Source organism: Xiphophorus hellerii, chromosome 11 (genome assembly GCF_003331165.1).
Source record: "Xiphophorus hellerii strain 12219 chromosome 11, Xiphophorus_hellerii-4.1, whole genome shotgun sequence".
Lineage (NCBI taxonomy): Eukaryota > Metazoa > Chordata > Actinopteri > Cyprinodontiformes > Poeciliidae > Xiphophorus > Xiphophorus hellerii.
The window spans coordinates 14,525,726-14,548,695 of record NC_045682.1 but is presented as its reverse complement, the minus strand read 5'-3'; the positions used below and the strand labels follow the sequence as shown (position 1 = coordinate 14,548,695).

Below are 22,970 nucleotides of genomic sequence, written 5' to 3'. Positions count from 1 at the left end.
GCATCCAGTCTGTAGACTCCTGCCTCATGTGTGATTTGGTGCTGTCTTGGTTGACAGACTTTTCTAGGGTGATGTCTTAGGGAGGGTTATGGCCTTCAACACTATAATGCCAGGTCTACTGCTGGTGTGTGTCTTGAAGACATTAACTGAATTGCCATCACAACATGGCCTCTCTTACAGATGCTGAACCAAGGTTTGTGTGCTTAAAACCATGCCTGAATGAAATGAATCCTACATACCAGACATTTAACTGAGACATTGTGAAGTGTTCAGTACCTGTTACCACATGGCAGGTGCAGATGTAATGGGGTGCAATACTTTTTGGTATGAAAAATGATAATCCCCCCCTTCGTGTGGTCATTCTAAGGTAAACCCAAGCTTCTAAAAGGCTTCTTGAAAATGTGCGTGGTTGTCCTCCCTTACCAATTGGTCAAACAGTTGTGCAACATGACATCCTGTCCAGACAGCATTTAGATGCCTTCTCATAATCTCGGATATTTTTGAAAAGGACCAAAAAGGTAAAGAGGATTCAAATTAACCCGCACCTGCTACTGAGGTTGCCACAGCCCATAAAGCCTAAGTTGTGCCAGGGATAGCTGGTGTCTTGGTTCAAGAGTATGATGAGATTTGTGTAACCAGCTGACCAGGCGAATTAAGGCAAAGATTACCTACAACATCACTGTTTGACAATAACGGTGAAGTACTGTGAAGTACACCAGAGCTTCAGCCAAGGATTGTTCCCTGAGTAGCACCAATACTTGGAAATATGACAAAACTGAACATCAATGGCTATGGCCTTTTTGAACTTTCTTCTGTTCTCCTTAATGGAAGCTCATTTGTGTGGATATGGTCAGCTTGGTTGATTGATTATGAAAGCCAGAGGAAACTTAGGTAGCGTCCCATGTTTATGCAGACTAGACAAACCAGTTCTGCGAAAAAGTCACTTGTCAAGTTTAGAGAATGCTATCTAATTACTTTAATATGTGTCGGCTACCCTCAGTCACTGTTTTCACTTAGTTTTGTATAACTGCCTGACATCATCACTGCTTTGCTTGTAATGCCATCAACTGTGCCTCCTAGTGTCCTATCAGTGTAAGTTCCCTAAATTTTTTTATTATTTACATGCCCATCAATGCTGTGCATTTGCACCAGATTGATGGAAATCAGTGCGTTCTGCCCTTAAGCATGTGAGTGAAGTTTTTATTGAAGTTGCTTTTAAAGTTTATCTCAATTTGATTCTTATATATATATATATATATATATATATATAGCTACTGGATCACAACACAGACAAACCAAGTTATTTGACAGTTTAAAGAGGGTTCTATAGCAATAATAACTCAACAGAAGCATTGTTCTATTGCTGGTCACCTTTATCCACTCGTTGAAATAGAGATTAAATGCTTAGTGGGCTGCAACAATGTGGATGTAAATACTGATAAAAGAATAACGAGCCACTGTTTTCTTATCTTTTGCTTTCGTGACTCAGTTCTACTTTTGACCTTTCATCTTTTACTCCATATTGCGTCAAAAAACATCCTCCATGTACTCTCTCCAACACAGCACAATGAGGACAAGAGGACAGACAGCGGTCCCCCACTCAGATTCTTGTGCAGAAATTAAAACGTTTCATCTGGACTCTGAGGCCGTTTGTTTTGTCCTCGTAAATGGGGCCATTGTATGCAAAATCCTTGAATAGAGGCATATGACCTTCTCAGTGCAGGGCAGTGGCTAGTGTGAGCGAAATCATTAGCAATGCAAAGTCATGGTGCTCTGATACTCGTATTCACGGTCACAGATTGAAAAAAGAAATCTGTTTACACAAATGTTTCTGGATGAACTTGATTCAAAACCGCAGCTGACGGTAAGCTCGTCTAATTTTTTATGTGCTTCACAGATGGCTGTCAAATTCGTAGAGAGGTATTCAGTGTTTTCAACTGGTTTATCGTATTCTGTCATGTCACATAACGTAGATTGAAAGTGAAATCGAATGAAATTGTATGAAAACTAGTCTGTTTTGAAATATGTTTCGTGCGTTTTATGTAAAAACATCAACCAAGACTTGTATGACAAATAAGATATTTTTTTAAAAACTTTTTGGTTTTTCAGTTTTCAACAAACTTTATAAGTGATCTTAAAGCTTCAGTTGTTGTAACCGAAGGTACGCTGTTACACTGGGCACAGGTGCCCACCCTGCATCATGACGTCTTGTTAACATGTGTCACATGACACATGATGCCGGGCGTCTGTGTTGCTCTTAAGTGAGCGGCCAACTTCACAGGGGGGACAGAGAGGTTTCCTCCCTCCTCTGGATCCACATCCATGCCAATCCAGCAGGTCAACTTTTGTTCTCCACACTGCCTCCTATGCCTCTGACACCTCCAGCGGAGCCTGGTAACAATTCTGACATCCATACCTGGGCTGGGGTTTGATGCATTTCATGATGGATGACTGATGAGCAGACTATATACATTTAAATCCTGAAATTCTTTTAGAGAAAACTTTGTGATCGATTGAAGTTAATTTTGCTGTGCAATACTGATTAACACTTAAGTTGTAACTTTTAAATGAAGGTGCATGTTTGTTTATGAGTCTATTTTTTAATGGCACATTCCTATTCCATTAATCCATCTGACATCTTAGCACTGTTATCCTTGAAGGGTCAAAAAGGGGACTGGCGCCCATCTCTAGCGACTAGCGATCCTCAGGTGAGAGGCAGGGTCGCCAGTCCACCACAGAATATTTATTAAAATAAATTCTTGATGTCAAAACACTTTTAAAACCTGGATTTTAACTATCTTTTTCATTTATAACAAAGTAAAAAAGTTTTAAAAGAACCCAGAACAACTTAAAATAGAAATGCTGGATTGGAGAATAGTGTGAAACATGCCATATTCTAAGATTTTATGCAAACTTACTTATTCAGTCTTCTTTACAGCACCTGTCAGCACCTGTCAAATGTCTGATTTAAAACACAACCCTATTGTCATCTAGAAAATCTCTAATATTTTTTTTTCTATTATTTTAAAATGGTCCTAAATATGCAGCAAATATCAATGTTTTAAGTGATCAATTGTAGAAGGTAGAAATTGTGATGTAAAACAAGGAAATATTTTCTGCTTTTTCACTGGAATTCAGGATTTAATCCATTTTTGTTTAGGTAATAAAAAAAGAAGTGTCGACAGACTCAATAACGAGGACGCTATCTAACAGCGAACGCTACAAATACAAATCTAATTCAGTAAGCGTTCATAGGATCTCAACTGTGTTTCTCTCACCTTTTTGGGATAATTTTCAGATTTGCTATAATTGTTTATAATTCTATTAAAAATATTGTATCTCCTAAAATTTTCAACTTGAAAATGTCATTAAAAGAAAAAAAAAATCAACAATAATTTTATTGAACAATTTTTTTAAATTAGCTGATTATAGTAACATTGCACACAACAAGAAACTTTTCGCTATTGGTACTAAATTACACAACCCTGAGGTCAGCATATATAACGGGTTCTCAAGGGCCGCTGTCCCGCCAGCTTCAGATGTGTCTCCAACACAGCTCACTCACAACCTCCTGGACATGTCATTATGTTCTGCAGAGGCTTGCTGCTTAACTATCATTTGACGTAGATGTGTTGAACCAGGGACTGGACTAAAACGTGTAGAACACTGATCCGTATAGACTGACTTCATGATGGATGACTGATGAGCAGACTATATACATTTAAATCCTGAAATTCTTTTAGAGAAAACTTTGTGATCGATTGAAGTTAATTTTGCTGTACAGTACAAAGCTATCATTTGATGTAGATGTGTTGCACCAGGGACTGGACTAAAACGTGCAGAACACTGATCCGTATAGACTGACTTTGGACACCACTCAGGCACTGTTAACCAATAAAACAAAAGGTTACATTGAATTACAGACAATGCAAACAATTTATATACATTTATTAGGCTAATTTTAAGCAATAATTCATTGTAAAAAAATTATTTTGTGAAATTTATTAAATTCTGACAATTGTTTTAAATGGACTTGTTTTTCTAAGTTAGTTAAATTTTCATTGGCACAACCTTTGGCATCATCCGCCATATTAAAAAGGAAAAAAATAATAGTTTGCGACTAAGATATGGAATTACCGAACCAGTAAAAAAATATATACTTTTTAAATATTTCTAAAAATTAGACATGCAAACATTTTTACCTTAAAATCCACAACTACCTCAGTGTTAAAGGTATTAGCAATAGCATAGTTGCTAAACTGGTCAAAGCTTGTTCCATCCGATCTCAAATTATCCAACACACAAACCTCATGTAGTACAAGTCCTATTACACTTTTTAACTTTTACTAGAAAGGTAGAACTATTTATAGCAAAACTCATTTGAACTTCTCAGTCTTACCTTCATCAGTTTTTTCTGTTAGTACTCTGCAAGAACAAAGATAATGTTTTTCTCTCTTGGTGCAAAAACAAAATCACATCATTCTCTTTTTGCTGCTTGTTTTTGACGCATATTCTGGGCAGAACCAGACGAAGAAATATGAAGGTAGTGTGGTGCTGTAGGAGAGACATGTAAAGACTTACAGGGATGTCTGCTCTTGGATTTTTGTGAAGTATGAAATGTCTTCGCTGCATTAATTTTTTGTTTTCACAGAGCAGAAGTACAACGCTGTCTGTTGTTGGGAAGCATGGATCAGCCTTAAATTTGTTTAAGTAGGAATTACGTGGAGAAAAAAATGTCAGTTTAGCTATTTACTGAGCATTATATCTACAAACGTGAGTAAAATAAAATTAATAAAGAGCCACGCTTCAAAATAACTTTTATTTTGAAAAAAGTGCTGAACAGAAGTTAGTTTCATTACACAGTGTGACATTTAGTTTCACATAATGAAAAAGAACAATAAAATTTATATTTTATCTGCATTTAACTCTTCTACAAATATTTTTTTCTCTGAGATGCTTTAATGTTTATTCCAATGTTGCCTTTTCACTTGTTGTTTTTTTCCTATTTAAAATACATGTCATAAAATTTTACTGAAAACATTTATTTGCCTTTTATTCCATGATTTTATTACTTCTCCAGTGTGTCCCGATCACAGAGTTATGGTTAAAATAATGTTTCTTAGTAGTCATCTCCAACTATGCTCATTTGAAGTCCCTGTGGTTCTGTAATTGGGTCTGATTTTATGAATGTGGATCATCAGAAGTTGGCGGTTTCATCAAATGTTTACATTTTAACTGCTTGTTTTTGTGTCTATGTTGCTTAAGAGTATTTTTTTTTTAAATAAATTTTATACATATCTTTGAGTTGTTTTTCACAGATGTTTTTCATTTGTTGACCTTTTCCTATGTTTTACTTTTTTCCTCTTTTTTTTTTATTGCTACAGACCCGGAACCAAAAATGAACTGGGCATCTTTTTATGCTGTCGTTAGCGGCGTTAACAGACACTCCACTGGGATCGGCCGCATCTGGCTCTCTGTCTTGTTCATCTTCCGCATCCTGGTCCTGGTGGTTGCGGCTGAGACCGTGTGGGGGGACGAGAAGTCCGGCTTCACTTGCAACACCCAGCAGCCTGGCTGCAACAGTGTCTGCTATGACCACTTCTTCCCCATCTCCCACATCCGCCTGTGGGCCCTCCAGCTCATTCTGGTTTCCACCCCGGCCCTGCTGGTGGCCATGCACGTGGCCCACCGCCGACACGTCGACAAAAGGCTCTACAAACTGTCAGGGCGAACCAATCCCAAAGACCTGGAGCAGATAAAGACCCAGAAGATGAAAATCACAGGGGCTCTGTGGTGGACTTATGTCATCAGCCTGTTGTTCCGTATTGTCTTTGAGGTCATTTTTATGTTTCTGTTTTACATGATTTATCCCGGTTACAAGATGATCCGGTTGGTGAAGTGTGACTCGTACCCGTGCCCCAACACGGTGGACTGTTTTGTATCGAGGCCCACAGAGAAAACGGTCTTCACCGTCTTCATGCTGGCCGTGTCTGGGGTTTGTATCCTGCTCAACATTGCAGAAGTGGCATTCCTAGTAGGGAAAGCCTGTGGTAAGCATCTGCACAGTGCTGGAGACTCAACTATGGGAGCTTGGATACAACATAAACTTCGTTCATTCTAACCAGTGCACACTTAGTTTAAAACTGGTGAGAATTAAAGGGATAATTTAATGAGAAACATCTGGTTTCAGGCTCAAAGAGGGAAATTTAGACAATTTATTGTGCCAGCAATTCAAGAGTTCAAAGATATCCTGTCACAAATAATAATAATAATTAACAGTTGTAAAGATGGGCCTGCATCATGGTCGGTATCATTATTAATGTTATTTATTAAATTATTTATTGGAATCTGTATTAATTTTAATAGGGAAAATATCTGACTATGACTTGAACATAACATGTTAAGAATTACACCTTTTGTGTTGGAGAAAAATAATGACTTTAACCATTGTTTGCACTAAAGTGACTTTCAATGCTGTTCACATTTCTGAATAAAATAAGCAGGTAATTTGAAATGCCTTGCTGCTGAAATGTGCTATACAAATAAAATTTGATTGAATAATGAGAAGAAATACACTTGAATAGCAAATTTTTGCTCTGATGTTTATTGCAGACTGCTAAACCCAGAATTCAAATGTAATGGGTTTTTTTTCTTCTTCTTCTTTGTTGTCACTGGCCAGGCACAACAGAATAAATTCAAAGTGTGTACTTGTGTTATTACACTGGCCGTAAGCTTTTTTTTCTTTCTTTTTTTACATTTTTTTTTCTTCTCGCAGCCTCAAAGAAATGTATTTTACTGAGATTTTGTTGAATAGACCAAGTTGTGCGCAACTGAGATAAATTACAATGTTATGTCAATAAGTCGATTTCACAATTTGTTATGTTTTGTAACAAATCGTAGCATCTGTGAACATCACTAAGTCTTTTCAACCACTGACTCTACATTTGATTGAGTTCTGGACTTTGACTGGGCCATTATAATATCTAAATAGCTTCAGCTGCACGTTTAGGCTCACTGGATGGGGAACCTTTGCCTGAGTCTCAAGTCTTTAACAAGTTGTCTAACAGGATCATCCTAAAAATGTCAAGAGTCCTAAATACCTTCATAGAGCAATTAAAGTAGCTATCATCTGGATTTTTTAAGTTTAAATAAGCGGAGTCAGTGTATTTTCTCCCTAAATAAAGTTGTAATACCAAATTTAACCAGAGGGTAGCAGTCTTCCCAAAGCTAAAACTGATCTGTGCTCCTTTCAGCTGCCACCAGATCGATACAAAGAAAAAAAAAGAGAAAACCCTGAATGAAACTTTAACACATTTAGCAACTTCTTCACCGAGTTTAGACAGATCCCATGTTGCCACCTGTGAGCAAGCGTCTCAGTTTGCTGCCGTCCTCATAATTAGCTGAGCACTGGGTCCTGAGGTTATCAATAGCCGCCCCATGTAAGGGGGTCAGTGTGTGTGCCACAATGAGTGACCCTGAGGACAGCTGGGTCTGGAAAGGTGGCGCTTATCTTTTTATGGAACATGCCAAAACCATCCACCCATCCATCAATTTTCTGTATGCCCTGGTCTGTGGGGTCAGGAGAGGTCATGCCAAAACCTCCCCATCTATTAGGTCCGTATTAATGAGAAACACTGAAGCAGGAGGATTCTAGAAGTAGAAGTAAAAATTTCCCCTATAAAGCAGAAGAACTAAAAAAAACAGGTAATAAAAAGTTAATCAGCTTTTGCAGTAATGACATACATTATTGGGAGCTGACCCTTTCAGCTGAAAGTTGTTAAATTGGCTACAGTTAAAGTTAATCTGACTTTTTGACAGCTAATGACAAGCTGAAGAAAAAATCTAATTACAACTACTGCCAAGCAACGGTTTTTATTATCCTGAAACCATTTTTGTATTAAAAGTTATTCAATAGTTCAATCAAATGGAATCGCACGACTATAAATCTTAAGTTAAATTATGCAAATGTTTTCATTATTTAATCCTGACAGCATGATGCTGCCACGACCATGTTTTATGTGTGTGTGGGGTGTGTGTGTGTGTGTGTTAATGGGGAATTCGTAATGTTTTCTTTGCATGTAGCTAAGCCAAAAACCTCAGTTTTGGTGTGTTTTTCATGTGTTTAGTGTGTTCTGATTTAATCCCAACTCTGCTGCAAACCTCTCCACAACTCCATCTGTGACATATCCAGTGGGTATGTTGATCTTCATTATGATGATTACCAAATTCTTGAGCCCTTAACTGAAAACATGCATTTAATACTGAGAATAAATTCAATGCAGATGGACTCTCTCAGCTAATAAGGTGGCTTCTAAAGCCTTGTGGTTCTCCCAGATTTTAATTAAAAGAATGAGAATAAAAGAAGCTGAACACAAATACAGGCCATATTTTACAGAATAGTCCATGCACATTACATTTATGCTCTCCTGATACAATAAAATAAAGCCTGTGGTTGTAGCGTGACAAAACTGTGAAAAAATGTACATCATAATACGATTGTAAGGCAATATAACTGTAAAAGCAATTCCGCTCAATTAAAATATTTACTTTCTAAATTCTCAGACTGAATTTCTTGATAAGTTCTTGAGCCTGAAGCTGCTCCACAAAGTCAGTGGGGGTTCATGTCACTAGAAGATTAGCATTGCAGCCACTCCCCACACCGTGAATTATATTTAGAGCTCACCAACACGTCAACTTATCTGCATCCTCACTGGACTCTTCAGCTGCCTCTCAGTTCAAAAGAAAAATCTCAGACTTTTCAACAAATTGGAAACGTTTCATCTGGTTTAGCTGTGGCTCCTCTTCTGAACAAACACTTTGGGAAAGTCACAGTAATACCAGGCAGTTCCACACACTGCTCAGTGAAAACTATCTTGGAGAAGATCACCTCTGTGCTCCGGTTTCCTCTAACGTTGTCCCACCGTGAGGTGAAGAGTCCCACTCAGCTGAAGACTGAGGGAAATGAACATTATCAGGTAGGTCTTCCTTCCAGTAGACAGATAGGAACATGTCCTACTTTATCAAACACCTGTATGATCTCTGAAAACACAAAATTTACAATGACTACCGGCTGACAGGAGTCCAGGTTAAACAGTGTGGCTGGGTACTTGTGAATACCGATTCCACAGTTCTGCCACATAGTCTGTATTTTGAACAGATACTCAAATCTCCATGTGTTTCTTGATATGTTCATATTTAAATGACAACTGCAACTATTTTTAAAACAGCATGCGTGGTTTGGTTGGACACGCTGTCACAAGATCCCCGGCAAGCCCAGCAGTCTCACCGAGACCGCTTCAGGTCTCACACAGTTAGCTCGTCCAGGACGTTCCTATTGGACATTAAGGGATACCACACCGAGAAAAACAAAGGTTAACTTCATGAGAGATCAGTATCAGTATCCTTACAATAGATACAAAAGATACAATACCTTTTCTGACGTATTATAGTAGAGAATATTAATTATAAAGAATCTGCTAATTACAAAATTAATTTGATCAATATTTCAGATGTGTGTTCTTTATTTTGCTTAGAAGACAAGCAGGAGTATTCAGAAAAACGGAAGATCATTTGACAATTCACAGTAGTTTATCAGCACAGATAAAATCAAAATTTCCACAGACTGAGAAAAGAAACATGTCTAAGTGTTTTTGGTCTGGCAGCTGATGCTTTTGCATAAACGGTTGTACCTTGTATTAGGACACAGGTTAGTTTTCTGTGGTCATTCTGAAGCCACCTGACCTCTGTCCTGCCCCCACCTGTTTCCACAAAGTGTGTCAAGATATAAACAAATTAGCAACGTAGACATTTATGCAAGACAAGAGGAATGTAAAGCTTTGGGAGTGGAGTTTATGTTTATGTACACTTTAAAGAAAAACGTTAAATTCTGTCAACCACAGCTGCCAGTATTTTACCATAAATTGGAGACGTTTTTTTTCTTTATCTTTTTTTTACAGTGTAGTTACCGGCTAGAACCAAGATTGCTTGAACAAAATATTCAGTCTCACTGAAAAACAATGTCTGCTTTAAAATGCTATAGTCTTGGTAAAACAAAGGTTTTTAGTTTCATACTAGCTGAAATCATGTACAATGGCCCAAATTATTGAAAATTGAGTTGAACTCAGAATTCATTTTATTTATTTTTCAGTCAGTAGTTTCTTGTCTTTTACTGGACAATATATTTTGCACTAATTGTAAATGAATTTTCCTCATTCTTGCAGGTTTTTTCCCAGGCTTTGTTGATCATTCGTGAGCCTCCATGGCAGACTGGAACTTCTTGGGGAAGCTACTGGAGAGTGCCCAGTTTCACTCAACCGTGGTGGGCAAGGTCTGGCTCACGGTGCTGTTCATCTTCCGCATCCTGGTGCTCGGAGCCGCTGCTGAGAAAGTGTGGGGAGATGAGCAATCGGGCTTTACATGTGACACCAAGCAGCCCGGTTGCCAAAACGTCTGCTACGACAAGACCTTCCCCATATCACACACCCGCTTCTGGGTGATGCAGATCATCTTCGTCTCCACGCCTACTCTTATTTATCTGGGTCACATCCTTCACCTGGTCCGCAAGGAGGAAAAGGAGAAGGAGAAACTCAAGGACCTCGCCATAAAGAATGAAAAACAACAAGACTTAATTAGCAATAAGCCCACAAAGGCCTCCATTAAGGACGACCAAGGCCATGTGCGTCTGCATGGTGCTCTTCTGCGGACGTATGTCTTCAACATTATCTTCAAGACTCTCTTTGAAGTGGCATTCATCGTAGCTCAGTACTTCCTGTATGGATTTGAGCTGAAGCCGATGTACACCTGTGACCGCTGGCCCTGCCCTAATGTGGTGAACTGCTACATCTCTCGACCTACAGAGAAGACAGTCTTCATCCTTTTCATGCTGGCAGTAGCTTCGTTGTCCCTGCTGCTAAATTTGGTGGAAATGTACCATTTAGGTTTCAAAAAATGCCACCAGGGTCTTCGCGTCAGAAGGTCAAAGATGGAAAGGGAAGCTCCCAAGGCCTTAGGTGAGGGGGTGATACCTTTCGTTCCAAACTACACCTACTTTACAGGTCACTCTACAGTGACGGAGCCCTTTCCTGCAAACTCAAAGTACAGCATAGCAGAGCCAAACTCTGCTTACAGCCCCTACAACAGCAAAGTAGTCTACAAGCAGAACAGGGACAACATGGCTGTAGAGAGAAAAGGCCGATCAGACGGAGATGATGCAGAGAAGACAAAAATATCCGGTCCTGTTACTGATCCTCCTGTGGAAAACCAGCGTAGAAACAGTCAGTCCAGCAAGCACAGCAACAACAAGGGCAGGTTGGATGACCTGAAGATCTGAGAACTTCATGTTTCCTCCCAAGCCTCAGGGACTACAGGAAAAATCCATCACAGGATGTGATGCGTCTTAGACATCTGTTAGCTCCAGAGAGGTTAGATTGAACCACTCAGTGGGAACAGAAGTAGTAGGATGAATTTTGAAGGTTTCAGAGTTTACAGGCAATGTCAAAAATCTTGACAAAGTAGACAGAAAGAAAAAAATATTTTGTAACTGATTGCATTTACCACTTTGATCCATGAAATATTGGCAATGATATTAACAATTGTGTGTTGTAATTGTAAACTTCAGGGATCTCTTTAAGATGTTTCATTTCTGCATTACCTACTGACTATATCACTGAGTAATCCTCAGATGCATGGAGAATCTATATATTGTTTTCAACAGGTTAATTTGCACTGTTATGGCATGATGAATGTATGAATTATTATTGTTGGAGATTTTCCTGATATGTTTACAATACTGACAAGTTTTAATGTAAAATTAAGACATTTTTAAGTAGCCATGGTGCTGTTTGTTTACAATTTTAATAGCTTATAGTGTTGGGTTTTTTTGGCTTAAATGGTTGCTGTCTTTTTGGTTCGGGACAAATTTTTGTGTACACTTGATTAGTTCTGCAATATTTTGCCTTGGTAGGTTACTACTGCAGTTGAATTCTCCGTTTGTTTACAATGGTACAGCTTTATGTCACTGAGTACCGCATTTGCTTTCTTGAATAAAAAGTTGCTAGAGAAGATTCAAAAGTCTCCAAATACAGGAACAAAGTAGATAAGTTGGTCAACAGTGGTTTTCTCATCCTGACCACAGCCATGCTTTCTCCCTAAGTTTATCCCACAATTGGCTGGGCACTTTGGTGTCTTTTGCCCACTTTGAATTAATTTTTCAAAATACAGTATGCATGCTTTCAGCAGGGTTAATTACATTTAAGAAGATTTTTCAGCAGCACTACTTTGTCTAGCTGCTCCGATTAATAATGTATTTTTGTGCCAAAGATACTTTTGGCCAAATATAGCACCACTGATTTTTTATTTTTTGGGTGCATCAAATGTTTTTTTTTGTTGTTGTTTTTTTTAAATCAAAGTCTTGTTAAAATCACACCCGTTTACAAAAACATTGCATGCAGATGTTTTAAATTTCAAAAGCACATACCTCTGAACTAGCAGTTCATATTATCTGATGGCCTTTTTATTGTATTTGTTTTGGACTTATGCCTATGATACTTTGAAAAATAAAAGATTGCCAAAGGAGTTTATGGATTTTTGTAAAGTAGTCCTTAAAAACAAAAAACTGTGAAGTCTTTATTCTGATTGTACGCTACTTCAACACTCTGATTCAAATGCCATTTGAAGGATGTTATTGCAAATGTGGGGCAGATGTTCTGACTACGTCATAGGCAATGTGTCTCCACTGTGTCATTTGCTCGTAAAAAGTCAGTTTAATGGTCTCTACAAAAAAGATTATCATATTATATATCATAAAATTAAATCCTCCAATACATGTATGAAAACCTCTGATCAGAGCTGAATATTAATATTAGTTTTTAGGACTTTGTACAATGAGTACATTAAAGAAATTGTAAGACCTTTATAGAATACATTTGTGAGGATTTGTTGAATTAGGTTTTCACAATTTACAAATTGCTCAAAGGATCAGTTCAGTTCTGCTCTGTTGACAGACACAGATCAGTGTCAATGCACGCATTTCCAATCACATGCCTTCATACACTGGTGAGAGCCGGGACTGCAAAGGAGTCCTGTCTGTTGGCTATATATAGTGGCCCTGCAGACTGAGGAAGTATCGTTGCTGAAATGGGGGTAGGGGACCAAGTGTCTTCTCCTGCATAAGGAAAATTATAACATTTTTAAAGTGCTGCTTATTAGAAAAATCAGCCACAACTGACATCCAGAAGTCACGCTGTCTTTAAAACGCTCGACAGATTGAATAGTGGAGCTATGTGTTTTCTCCTGTAATGTCATTAAACGCTGGAAAATGTTGTCTGCTGAACTTTAAAGTATTAGCTGATCTCACACAAAACCACATTTTTATGACACCCATATAACCGTCGCTGACAGGTTGGTTAGACCTTTTTTCTTCTTTTTTAGAAACTGAAGGATCTTTACTGTAGTTCTCATTAATATGAATGCAAGATCTCCCAAATTTCCAGAGCACTCTAATCCAGTTGTCAATTAGTAGCAAGTCACTGCATCCCCTTTTTTTTTTAATAACGCATACATTTAAGATTTAGCAGATTATGTCTACAACCTGACAGGTAAAACTAATGGTTGTGATCATCAATAAGTAATTTTTTGCATGGTGAGTTCATGCTGCAACATTTCTATAGAGAAACGATTATTTCCTGCTTGGTGAAAATGAGTTACCCAATCTTAACGTGATATATTTAATGCTCTTGTTCGTCACTACGAACTTACTGTGCAGGGAATCTCCCTGCCATAAATAACCATCCCCAGCTAAGAGAGAAGTGCAGAGCTGAACGAGGCAGCTGTTTATATTAAGGGTGGCCAACACTGACTGAACAGCTTCATTCATTTCCTCTGCTGCCATTCCTAAAACTACAGTCAGACTTCAAGTTTAAAAGAAAATCGATATCATCGTTCACAACTTCTCCTCCTGTTTGCTGATTATCCCGTTTGAAATTTTACTGCAGAAATCCACTTCAATGGGAGAAAGCCCAGACGGGGCACTGAAGGGAGATTAGAATCGGGCGGTCAGGCTATTTTTGATCACAAATGAAAACATTTTTAAAATCACAACTTACTGTTTCATAGGTTACATTAAGAAGCTGCAGTGTATGAATATTCCCTTAGGTGACAGCTGAACAGATGTCAAAGAAGGATGTTCAAAATTTCTAATAATGCTAACATATTAGAGTTTCTAAAGGCATCAAACAGTAATTTAGTATCATTTTACTTTTACAGATAGCAAATTTGATTAAAATCTGAAAATGTATTGTAAAATAGAATGAATGGAAAACTCCTCATACACTCTGAACAATTCTTAATTAAACTACAGAGGTTTGTTTTTGTCCTATTAGAAACATGTCATGGCAGACAAACGTGCAGACCTGTTTCTGCAGGTTTGTGGATGTGCTTAAAACGGTAGCTGACAATAACTTTTACTGATGCCTGCCTTCTGTGATCTGCAGGTTTATCTGGTACTTTATCTGGACGTCTCACCTATCGCATGAAAAGGAAAACAAATTCCATCTTCATTAGAAACCTGCATGTCAACTTTTACCTACCGTACTGCATTTCTTACTGCTGAGATCTCCGGCTGAGCCAAAATATTTCTAACTAAATTTGTAGAGCACACTTAATGAAGTCAATGATCAGTTACTTAATACATGCTAAAATACATTATATAGACTATTCGGTATTATTCGCCTGACCTATCTCTAACAAATATTTGGTAACTTCTGAAGGGAGTTGGTGTCACTTAGTTTTATTTAGGGGTATCAGAATAAAAGGTGCCTTAATATAAATGTGCTTAAACACTTATGTGTTAAAATGTTGAGAGCTATGTAATAACTTTTGGCATTTGTAGCCGTAACAGGACAAAAAATAAAAAGGTTCATCATGATTTGTAAGACACCGTATTGTCCATTTAATGTGTTAGAACAGCAGAGACAAACCACCTAATATTTAAGTTGTCAGGTTGCTTTCATAGTGAAGGTAATAATTCTTAAGAACTAGAGGACGGATTAAGGAGGAAGTGTCACAGATGACACAAAGTAACCTCCCTCTGTAGCAGAAGGTTAATAAAGAGGTTCTTTACTGGATTTGGTATTGCTAAGTCGAGAGAGTGAAGAGACGAGGAGGCTCGGCCACTTTAGGACAAAAAAGGTAGGGTTTTCTCCATAGTTAATTAGAAACAATGTGATCAGTACTCATACGTGACCACTGTGACTTTTTGAGAACTCTTTTTCTAAGATGTTGTGACATTGGTGGCTTTATTTGAAGTGAATAGAAAGGGAAGGACATAGTGCAGAGACATGAGATCAGGAGTCGAAACCCGCATGAATGCTTTTGATGACCAGCAGCTTCTGAATGTGGGACATCCAGTTAAAGACCCATTTCTCCTGCCTCATGCTTGTCTGAAATTGTTCTCCTGTTAGGAGCTGAACCCCCTTTCCAATTTTAGTCTCTTAGACCTTTTTTAGCTGTTTTTTAAAGGAGTGCCCTGCGTTAAGCTCCATCTCTTATTCCATCAACTCTGAACTGCTCGTGTGTCGGTGTTGAAGAAAAGCATCTCCAAAGCGTGAAAATTTGACCTTTTTTCTTCCCACTCTTCCATGAAGTCCAGATTTGTGGAGTTTATGATTAATAGCTGTCCTGATGACATATAACTACCTGAACTGTAGTTCTCCGTAGCAGCTGCAAAGTTACCATAAGCCTCTTTCAGTAATGCTCTTTTTGTCTGTTAGTTTAAGTCAGCGTTTCTCAATTCCAGTCCTCAGACCCCCTGCCCTGCATGTTTTAGGTGTTTCCCTTCTGTTACACACCTGGATTGAATCTATGGGTGATTAACAGGCTTTTGCAGCACTTGATGGTCATGCAATCATTTGAATCAGGTGTTCTGGAATAGAGGCACATCTAAAACATGCACAGCAGGGGGGCCTGAGGACTGGAATTGAGAAGCACTGGTTTAAGTACATGGTTGTATATTGGTTTTTATGCAGCAGAGTCATAAACCTTCCATTTTTAAGGCACAGAATAAGAAAATATTCAAGGTTTATTTTTGTTTGTTTGTAATGAAACCTGCTTTTAACTTTTTCACATTCCCATCTCTCCACACCATAGGGGACGGTATCGCTCCACCAGAAAGTTTTGGGATTGTTCCAAGGGATTCTTCTCAGTCCGACATGCCTTTAAAACGAGTGTCAGATCAAATGCCTGAACCAAGTAAATCAAGTACAATGGGACCTGTGCCGTTTGGCTCAGTCGCAAAGTTGCCTACCCATCTCCCATTCCTGTCCACCATCATGACTTAAGGCGGTCATTGACACCCAACCTGGAGGAAGCAGTCTCAGTTCACCAAATTTAAAAGGCATTTTCCTCTTTCATTATAGTTTTCTGTGGTGGATCTGATTAAGACAAAGCTAAATTTCCAATGCCGGGATCAGGAGGTTTTGGTGTGGTCTCTCAGCTATTGGAGGGTGCCCAAGAACATTCGACCAGCGTTGGTAAAGTCTGGATTTGGGTGCTGTTTGTCTTCCGCATCTTCGTTCTCATAACAGCCACTAAAGAAGTGTGACAAGACGAGCAGTCCAGTTTCTTATGTGACACTAAACAACCTGGTTGTGAACTTGTTTGCTACGACAAGTCCTTCCCAATTTCTCATGTTCGCTTCTGGGTTATGCAAATCATCTTTGTCTCCACACCAACACTCGTTTATCTGGGGTTTGTACTTCAAAGAAACCGCACTGACCAGAAATCAAGCAACGCCAACGAAGATCAAGACAAGCAATCTTTTAATAATGACTCGAAAAGTAAACCTAATGACTCGAAAAGTAAGCCTAAAGTGCAGTTGGAAGGTGCAGTCCTGAAAATGTACGTCGCCAATGTAGTTTCAAAGATTCTGTTGGAAATAGCCTTCTTTGTAGCTCAGTACTACCTGTACGGATTTGGCCTTCAGTCGATGTACACCTGTGAACAATGGCCCTGCCTTACCAAAGTCTTCTGCTATGTGTCCCGACCCACAGAGAAAACAATCTTCATCATTTTCATGCTTGTAGTAGCTTTAATATTTCTGCTTCTCAATGTGATAGAGTTGGTCTACCTATTTTTTAAGAAAAAAAGGGAACATTTGCTCCAAAAAAATTTGAGCAAGAAGAGCTACGTCTAGGTTTAAAGACTCACTGTCAAATAGAAAAACGAAGTTTTGCTCAGCCTCTTAATTAAAATTCTCAAAACTGTGTGATTGATTTCAAATCATTGTGTCCCCTATGCACACAAAAATGTATTCTAATTTCTTTGAGCAAGTTGCAAGTGGTTATGTGAAATGCTTTGCTTTTTTCTACATTTTAAATTGCTTTTGTCATGTTGATCAAAACGTGATATATGGGTCTTTGTTGAATTGTCTTGACCTCCACAACATTTAAGCATCTGTTCATTGGACAAGTCTTAACATGCAATATGCCTGAACAAGTTGTCATAATGTCAATCATATTTTAATTTATTTCCATTACACTTTTTTTTATAAATCTGCCCTAAAATGTTACATTTCTTGGAGGTGAGTCCTAAGTATCTCCAATGTAGGTAAATGTGTGGAGCATTAGATCAACCAGTTTTCTGAAATAGATTGATTGTACATCTAATGAACAATCAACAGGCAAATAACACCATGGTATATTTATGACAATGGAAGGACAAGGATTTGGACGGAGTCAACAGCCAGAGAGAAGAGGAGTGAGGCTGTGACAGAGGAGTTAGGAGGGAAAACAGAGGAAGAGGCAGAAGAAGATGAGGACATTAGCCTGTTTCCATCAGTCCAGTACCATCAGAGAATGGTCTACAACCCACAAACAGATGCTGAAGGAGGTGGAAAGTAAAGAAAGACTGCACCGTAATCCCTTCATGTTTCCTTAAGGAGATTGTCTTGTGTTCCTATTGCTACTTTAGTTTTTTTTCCCTATGTGCTCTGTTTTCTGAATCACAAGTTACAGTAAAATCATAAACGTGAATCTTGCCCAGTCTCTTGCCACTAATCTCCCATAATCACAATTTGCAATTCTTGTCATCAAAGCTTAATCCATAGTTAACAACAGTAAACAAGGACTTGTCATTTTGAGGCACTGATATGTTCATGTTTAAGAAAGAAACTGGCTTTTCCATTCTGTTTTTATTGTTAGTATGAATTGTTGAGAAATGTTCTGCTTTGTAATTGTCGAAAATGATTCAAGAAATTCACCAAAGCAGTTGAGATAAACTGTAATTAGAACAGTGACAAATTCAAGCTATCACTATATTTCAAACATAGCTTGAGACGTTTATTATTTCATGGAGCATTAATGGAGGAAATATTTTTAGTTTTCTTTATGACACTTGTTTTGTTTATTTGTTGTGTTCTTTTCTGATTGATACCTTATATTTTTCTCCATCTTCCTCGGTTTTCATACTATTCTTTCTATTCTTGTTTCATTACGTCACTGTAGCGTGTGATTTTCCACTCTACTGGAAGAGTAGAGGGAAGAATGTGATCAGGAAACAAAAGTTAAGAAGGCGAAAGGGGAAAACACAAGAAGGAAATGACAGAATGAAATTGATCCGTGAATTGAAACAATTGTTTTTGCATCACACTGTATGCCGCTTTAAAGGTTAAAATTAACAAAAGTGCAAGAGGTAAGATGTGCAAAATGTGACTTTTTTCACAATTTCTTTTCTGCAAATAATCACCCTAATTACTTTTTAAGCCATTCAGAGATTCTGACATGTTGGGGTCATCTGTATACACCACATCTCAACCACTGGGTGCCAGCTCAACAAAAGGGTTGCTACCAATAACATGCATATATTTTCTTCTGATGTTCTATACATATGTTAAATATAATGGTGTACAACTATTCAGAAGTTTTCAATTGTGCTTAATCCGTTTACTAAATACTTTTACCCAGATGTTTTGGGAATCATCAAGTTGTTTTGTTTTGTCTTTTTAATGTGAAACATATCTTTGTTATTTTTGGTCAGCAGAGATTTTTTACTTCGAATTCTGTCATGGATGTGAATTAAGTGAGACTGTCAAAAACATTGTTATTTACAGCAGTAGTCCCCAAACCCCGGCAGCGGATCGGTACCGGTCCGTGGACCAATTGGTACTGGCCGCGTAAGAAATAATTAAATATTTCCGTTTCATGTATTATTTGAGTCTGGAGGATCTTTTATTTTGAGAATCCTTTAACCGGATTCTCTCGGTTACGTCTTACGGGCCAACGTTGATCCCACAAGCAACAAAATTAGTAATAAACAGATCAAATGTCGTTGGAAAGTTTCTTTGCGAAGGGGAAAAGGCCCAGAGAAGAGACACTAGAATGGATTTATCCCGGTAGGTGATTCCCACATTCCAAGCCCGCTATGCAAGATATGGTGACCAGCTAGTAAGCAACACTTCGGGTATCATTGTCTCCCATCATTCCCAGTAGGGACCGTCTCGTTGCAGAAAAACAAGCTCAAGCTTTGTTGCCTCTGTATTTTATTTTGAAGGGATAGGTAAACGTTACCATAGCGACCAGAGTCAGAGAGCGTTAGAGCAGTGGTGGAGACGAGATGAGAGGAGTAGATATTGTGAGTCTTAAATTTGGTTCACAGGGCACGATTTAAGGATTGTCGGCCAATTTTCCAAACCTCTGTGACCACAGAGCCGATAAAAGTACAACAGGTTCGATCGGTTCACACGGCAGAAGCAACACATCACACACGAAACGATTCCACTCACGAACATCCCGATTCCAGAAGAAAATCCAGTAAAACCCCCAACATACCATACGTGAATTTAGAATAACCAAACACGGACCCCTGGAATCCCTTCATTAGGTATGTCAAGGATCTGAACATCTCGGAAGACGGTACAAGTGACTGAAGAACATAACTGCAGTTCCCAAAGACAATTCTATTTGAGGGCATATACTGTTAAAATCTCAATTTAAAGACGATATGTAAAATATGTGATGGGTTGTATTGGAACCAGGATTGTGAGAGACATTTTGTTGTACTTTTTTGTTTGTATTTTATTTTGACTTGAACAGTAATACTACTATTGTTGTTGCCACAATTTGCATACTGATCAAGTTGTTTGTTTAAACCACTAAAATTCTAATAAAGATATTTTGGGAAAAAAAAAAAAAAACCAAACACGGATGACGATGTAGAAGCAGTAGTGATAGTCTGTGGTCTCATTTTAAGCAATAAAAGACGAAACAAAAAGAAAAGGCGTTTGATAAAAGACGGCAGGAGCAGCCGCTCTATTTGCTGCACTATGATTTGGAGGTGAGTTATGTTTATTCGTAGTTAACATTTTTAACTGAATAAACATAACCACGTATAATAAACATATATAATAATGACCTTTAGTAATAAACATTTACTGCGCAATGTCAGTTGTTTGGGATTCCCCTCCGTTCTTACGTCACCGCGCTTTCTGACTGGCTACCTGTCACATTTAACAGGCTGCGTTCTCGCTCCCAGTCAGGGAAAAAAACCCTCAGGCTGTGATAATCCGGCCAAGACAACGTTGAATATGCCCGATTTTAGATCTAACATTAAATTAAGATTAAAGATACTATTAAATCCACAGGATTTGTTCTTGTTGATGAGATGAATAAACAGAATTAATGACTTGTTGGTAAGTTAATTTTTTCCCATGTTATAGATGGGGAACAGATTATTTCAGGCAGCTAAAATATATGGTTCCCCTCTCATAACTTTGTCAAATAAAGAGCAAATGTTTTCAAACTTACATGATTTATTGTTGATGATGAAAGGAATAAACACAGGTAAAGACTTGCAGGTAAATTAATTTGTTTCCATTTTATGGATGGGGGAAAAGATTATTTCAGGCAGCTGAAATATCCATTCTCTCCTCTCCTCCCCGCATAACTTTGGGAAATAAAGAGCAACTGTTTCCAAATTCTCAAAAATTGTTATGTGTGATAGCATGTAGTATACTAGAAATTTCCTTAATCCAGTAATCTGTCATACTTAGGCCTGTCACGATAGCAAATTTTGCTCAATGATTAATTGTCTCAAAAATTATTGCGATAAATGATAATATTGTTTGAAGACCTTTTTACACTGATTTAATGGAAATGACGTAATAATGCATGCGATTTCCTGCCAAAGATAGATATACTTTATTTTCAAAAGAACACTAAACACTTGAACTAATAAACAAAATAAACAAAACAACCAAAAACAAAAATAAAATGGATTCTCAGTCTCCATTAACAAAAAACTCACTTGAAAAAAAAAACTAAACAACATAAAGCCAAAGTGGAAATAAATACTGCATTCAACCAAAAGAGTGCAGATTATGAAGTCTGTATATTATGTTGCCCTTCAGTAATAATTAGATTTAAATAGAGAAGATGGGCACATCGACTACCTGATGCAATAGCTCACACTACACGATTTTTGCTCCTATTTTTCCCCTTACGACAATCTTAAAACGTTGGTCTTTCTAAGATTGTGTGGTGTGTTACGGTAGATCATCGTTGCCGCTCCGATCTAAATCAGGGTTTTTCCCCGACTGGGATCTTAACGCAGCCTGTTGAATGTGACAGGCAGCCAATCAGAAAGCGCGGATTCTCCTCTATGCTTTCTGAGGGGAAATTACGTCGGGGAATCCCAAACAGCTGACACGGCGCAACCCGAAGTCCAGCGGACATTGGAGATGATATGTGGAAACAACATTAATGTTTATTCAACATGCAAAGAATATAGAAATGACAAGAGGAGGAGTTGGAGCGAAATTGCTACCGCAGTTGATAAACCCGGTAACTTTTCAGCTGTTCTTCGTTAACGTGACGTAAATAGGTTATAATGATTTTCATTCAGTCAGGACTTTACGCTGACACTAGCCACATGCATTGCAGGTAGATTGTAGTAAAGCATTGATTAATGCCTGGTTTTAAAATTAGTTCCCTGGACTTGTAGCCATTATTCTGTGCCCATTGTTGGACACCACAGGGCAGGACCGAACCCGATCGAACCGTTATACCTAGGATTTCTGTCGGCTAATGTGTGGTCTGTCAGGTTTTGAAAATGGGCCGACACGCTGGGCTTTACACTAAGGAAATGAGGAAGGGAGGGTCAGTGGAGAGCACCGGAGTTGAGCCTTTTTTCATTCGGTGTCATTAACAGAAAGAGAAAAAGGCCAGAAGAGACGATAATGCCGATAATTAAAATGACGTCGATAGTTTTAATTTATCGTACGATTAATTGATTTACCGTTTATCGCGACAGGCCTAGTCATACTTTACATTAGAACAGGATTTACCAGAAAGTCTACACTCTCATCTTTTCAGGAAGTCTTAATTTTTGTGCCCTGCCATCAGCCAGCTTCCATCCTCTAATATCAGCAATGAGAAATTAGAAATACACACTACGTGCTGGAAAACTGTCTGGTGACTGACTTTTATTTTTGTCAGGCGGAAGTGACAAAAGTTGGAAAAAACCCGGTTCTCTTGGCGTTTAAAATAACACAAAACGGCGTAAAAAGACCTCGTTTATTTAATCATTTTTACAATTTTGTAAACAACCGCTGCTGATTAAACTCAATGTTACACGCTTGACATGATTAACTGAGTTGTTTTTACCGAGAAATCGATCAGAAGGGCCGTGAAAATGGTCAGGTCCGCCATTTGCAATGCGCGCTCCCGACACGGGGAACAGATTTTCACACAAAACCTCTTCATCATTATGATGGGACAGAGAGAAACTCTCTTCCCTGAGTTCTGGTCCAGAACCTGCTTTCTGATCCGGACCACGCTCACTATCCACCGGCTTCCTGAGCTAAAACGGTGCATAAATAATGTGGAGACGTTTGAATCACCGGATTTATACAGTATGCTATGACTAAACATGGCACACAAGTGAAAGATAAGCGGTTTCACCAACGCAACCCAGAGTTGCTA

The 22,970-nt window shown here is 38.3% G+C and overlaps 2 protein-coding genes and 1 pseudogene across 3 annotated transcripts; all 3 read left to right on the top strand.

Moving 5' to 3' along the window:
- The first annotated feature begins 1,716 nt into the window (after positions 1-1,716).
- Positions 1,717-6,721, top strand: LOC116728979 (gap junction beta-1 protein-like). 2 transcript variants are annotated; one of them, XM_032577348.1, is made up of 2 exons: positions 1,717-1,864; positions 5,385-6,721. In XM_032577348.1, exon 2 carries the CDS (start codon positions 5,399-5,401, stop codon positions 6,119-6,121), a length of 723 nt encoding a protein of 240 aa, XP_032433239.1. In that variant the 5' UTR covers positions 1,717-1,864; positions 5,385-5,398; the 3' UTR covers positions 6,122-6,721. The 2 variants fall into 2 exon arrangements, with proteins under 2 accessions (XP_032433239.1, XP_032433238.1); XM_032577347.1 differs by lacking the exon at positions 1,717-1,864 and adding an exon at positions 2,198-2,394 and having other exon boundaries at positions 5,385-6,719.
- Positions 6,722-6,924: 203 nt separating this feature from the next.
- Positions 6,925-12,851, top strand: LOC116728978 (gap junction alpha-3 protein-like). Its single transcript, XM_032577346.1, has 2 exons — positions 6,925-8,975; positions 10,221-12,851. Exon 2 carries the CDS (start codon positions 10,259-10,261, stop codon positions 11,327-11,329), a length of 1,071 nt encoding a protein of 356 aa, XP_032433237.1. The 5' UTR covers positions 6,925-8,975; positions 10,221-10,258; the 3' UTR covers positions 11,330-12,851.
- A 2,210-nt stretch (positions 12,852-15,061) lies between these two features.
- On the top strand, positions 15,062-18,026 carry LOC116729005 (gap junction alpha-3 protein-like; annotated as a pseudogene).
- Positions 18,027-22,970: the final 4,944 nt, after the last annotated feature.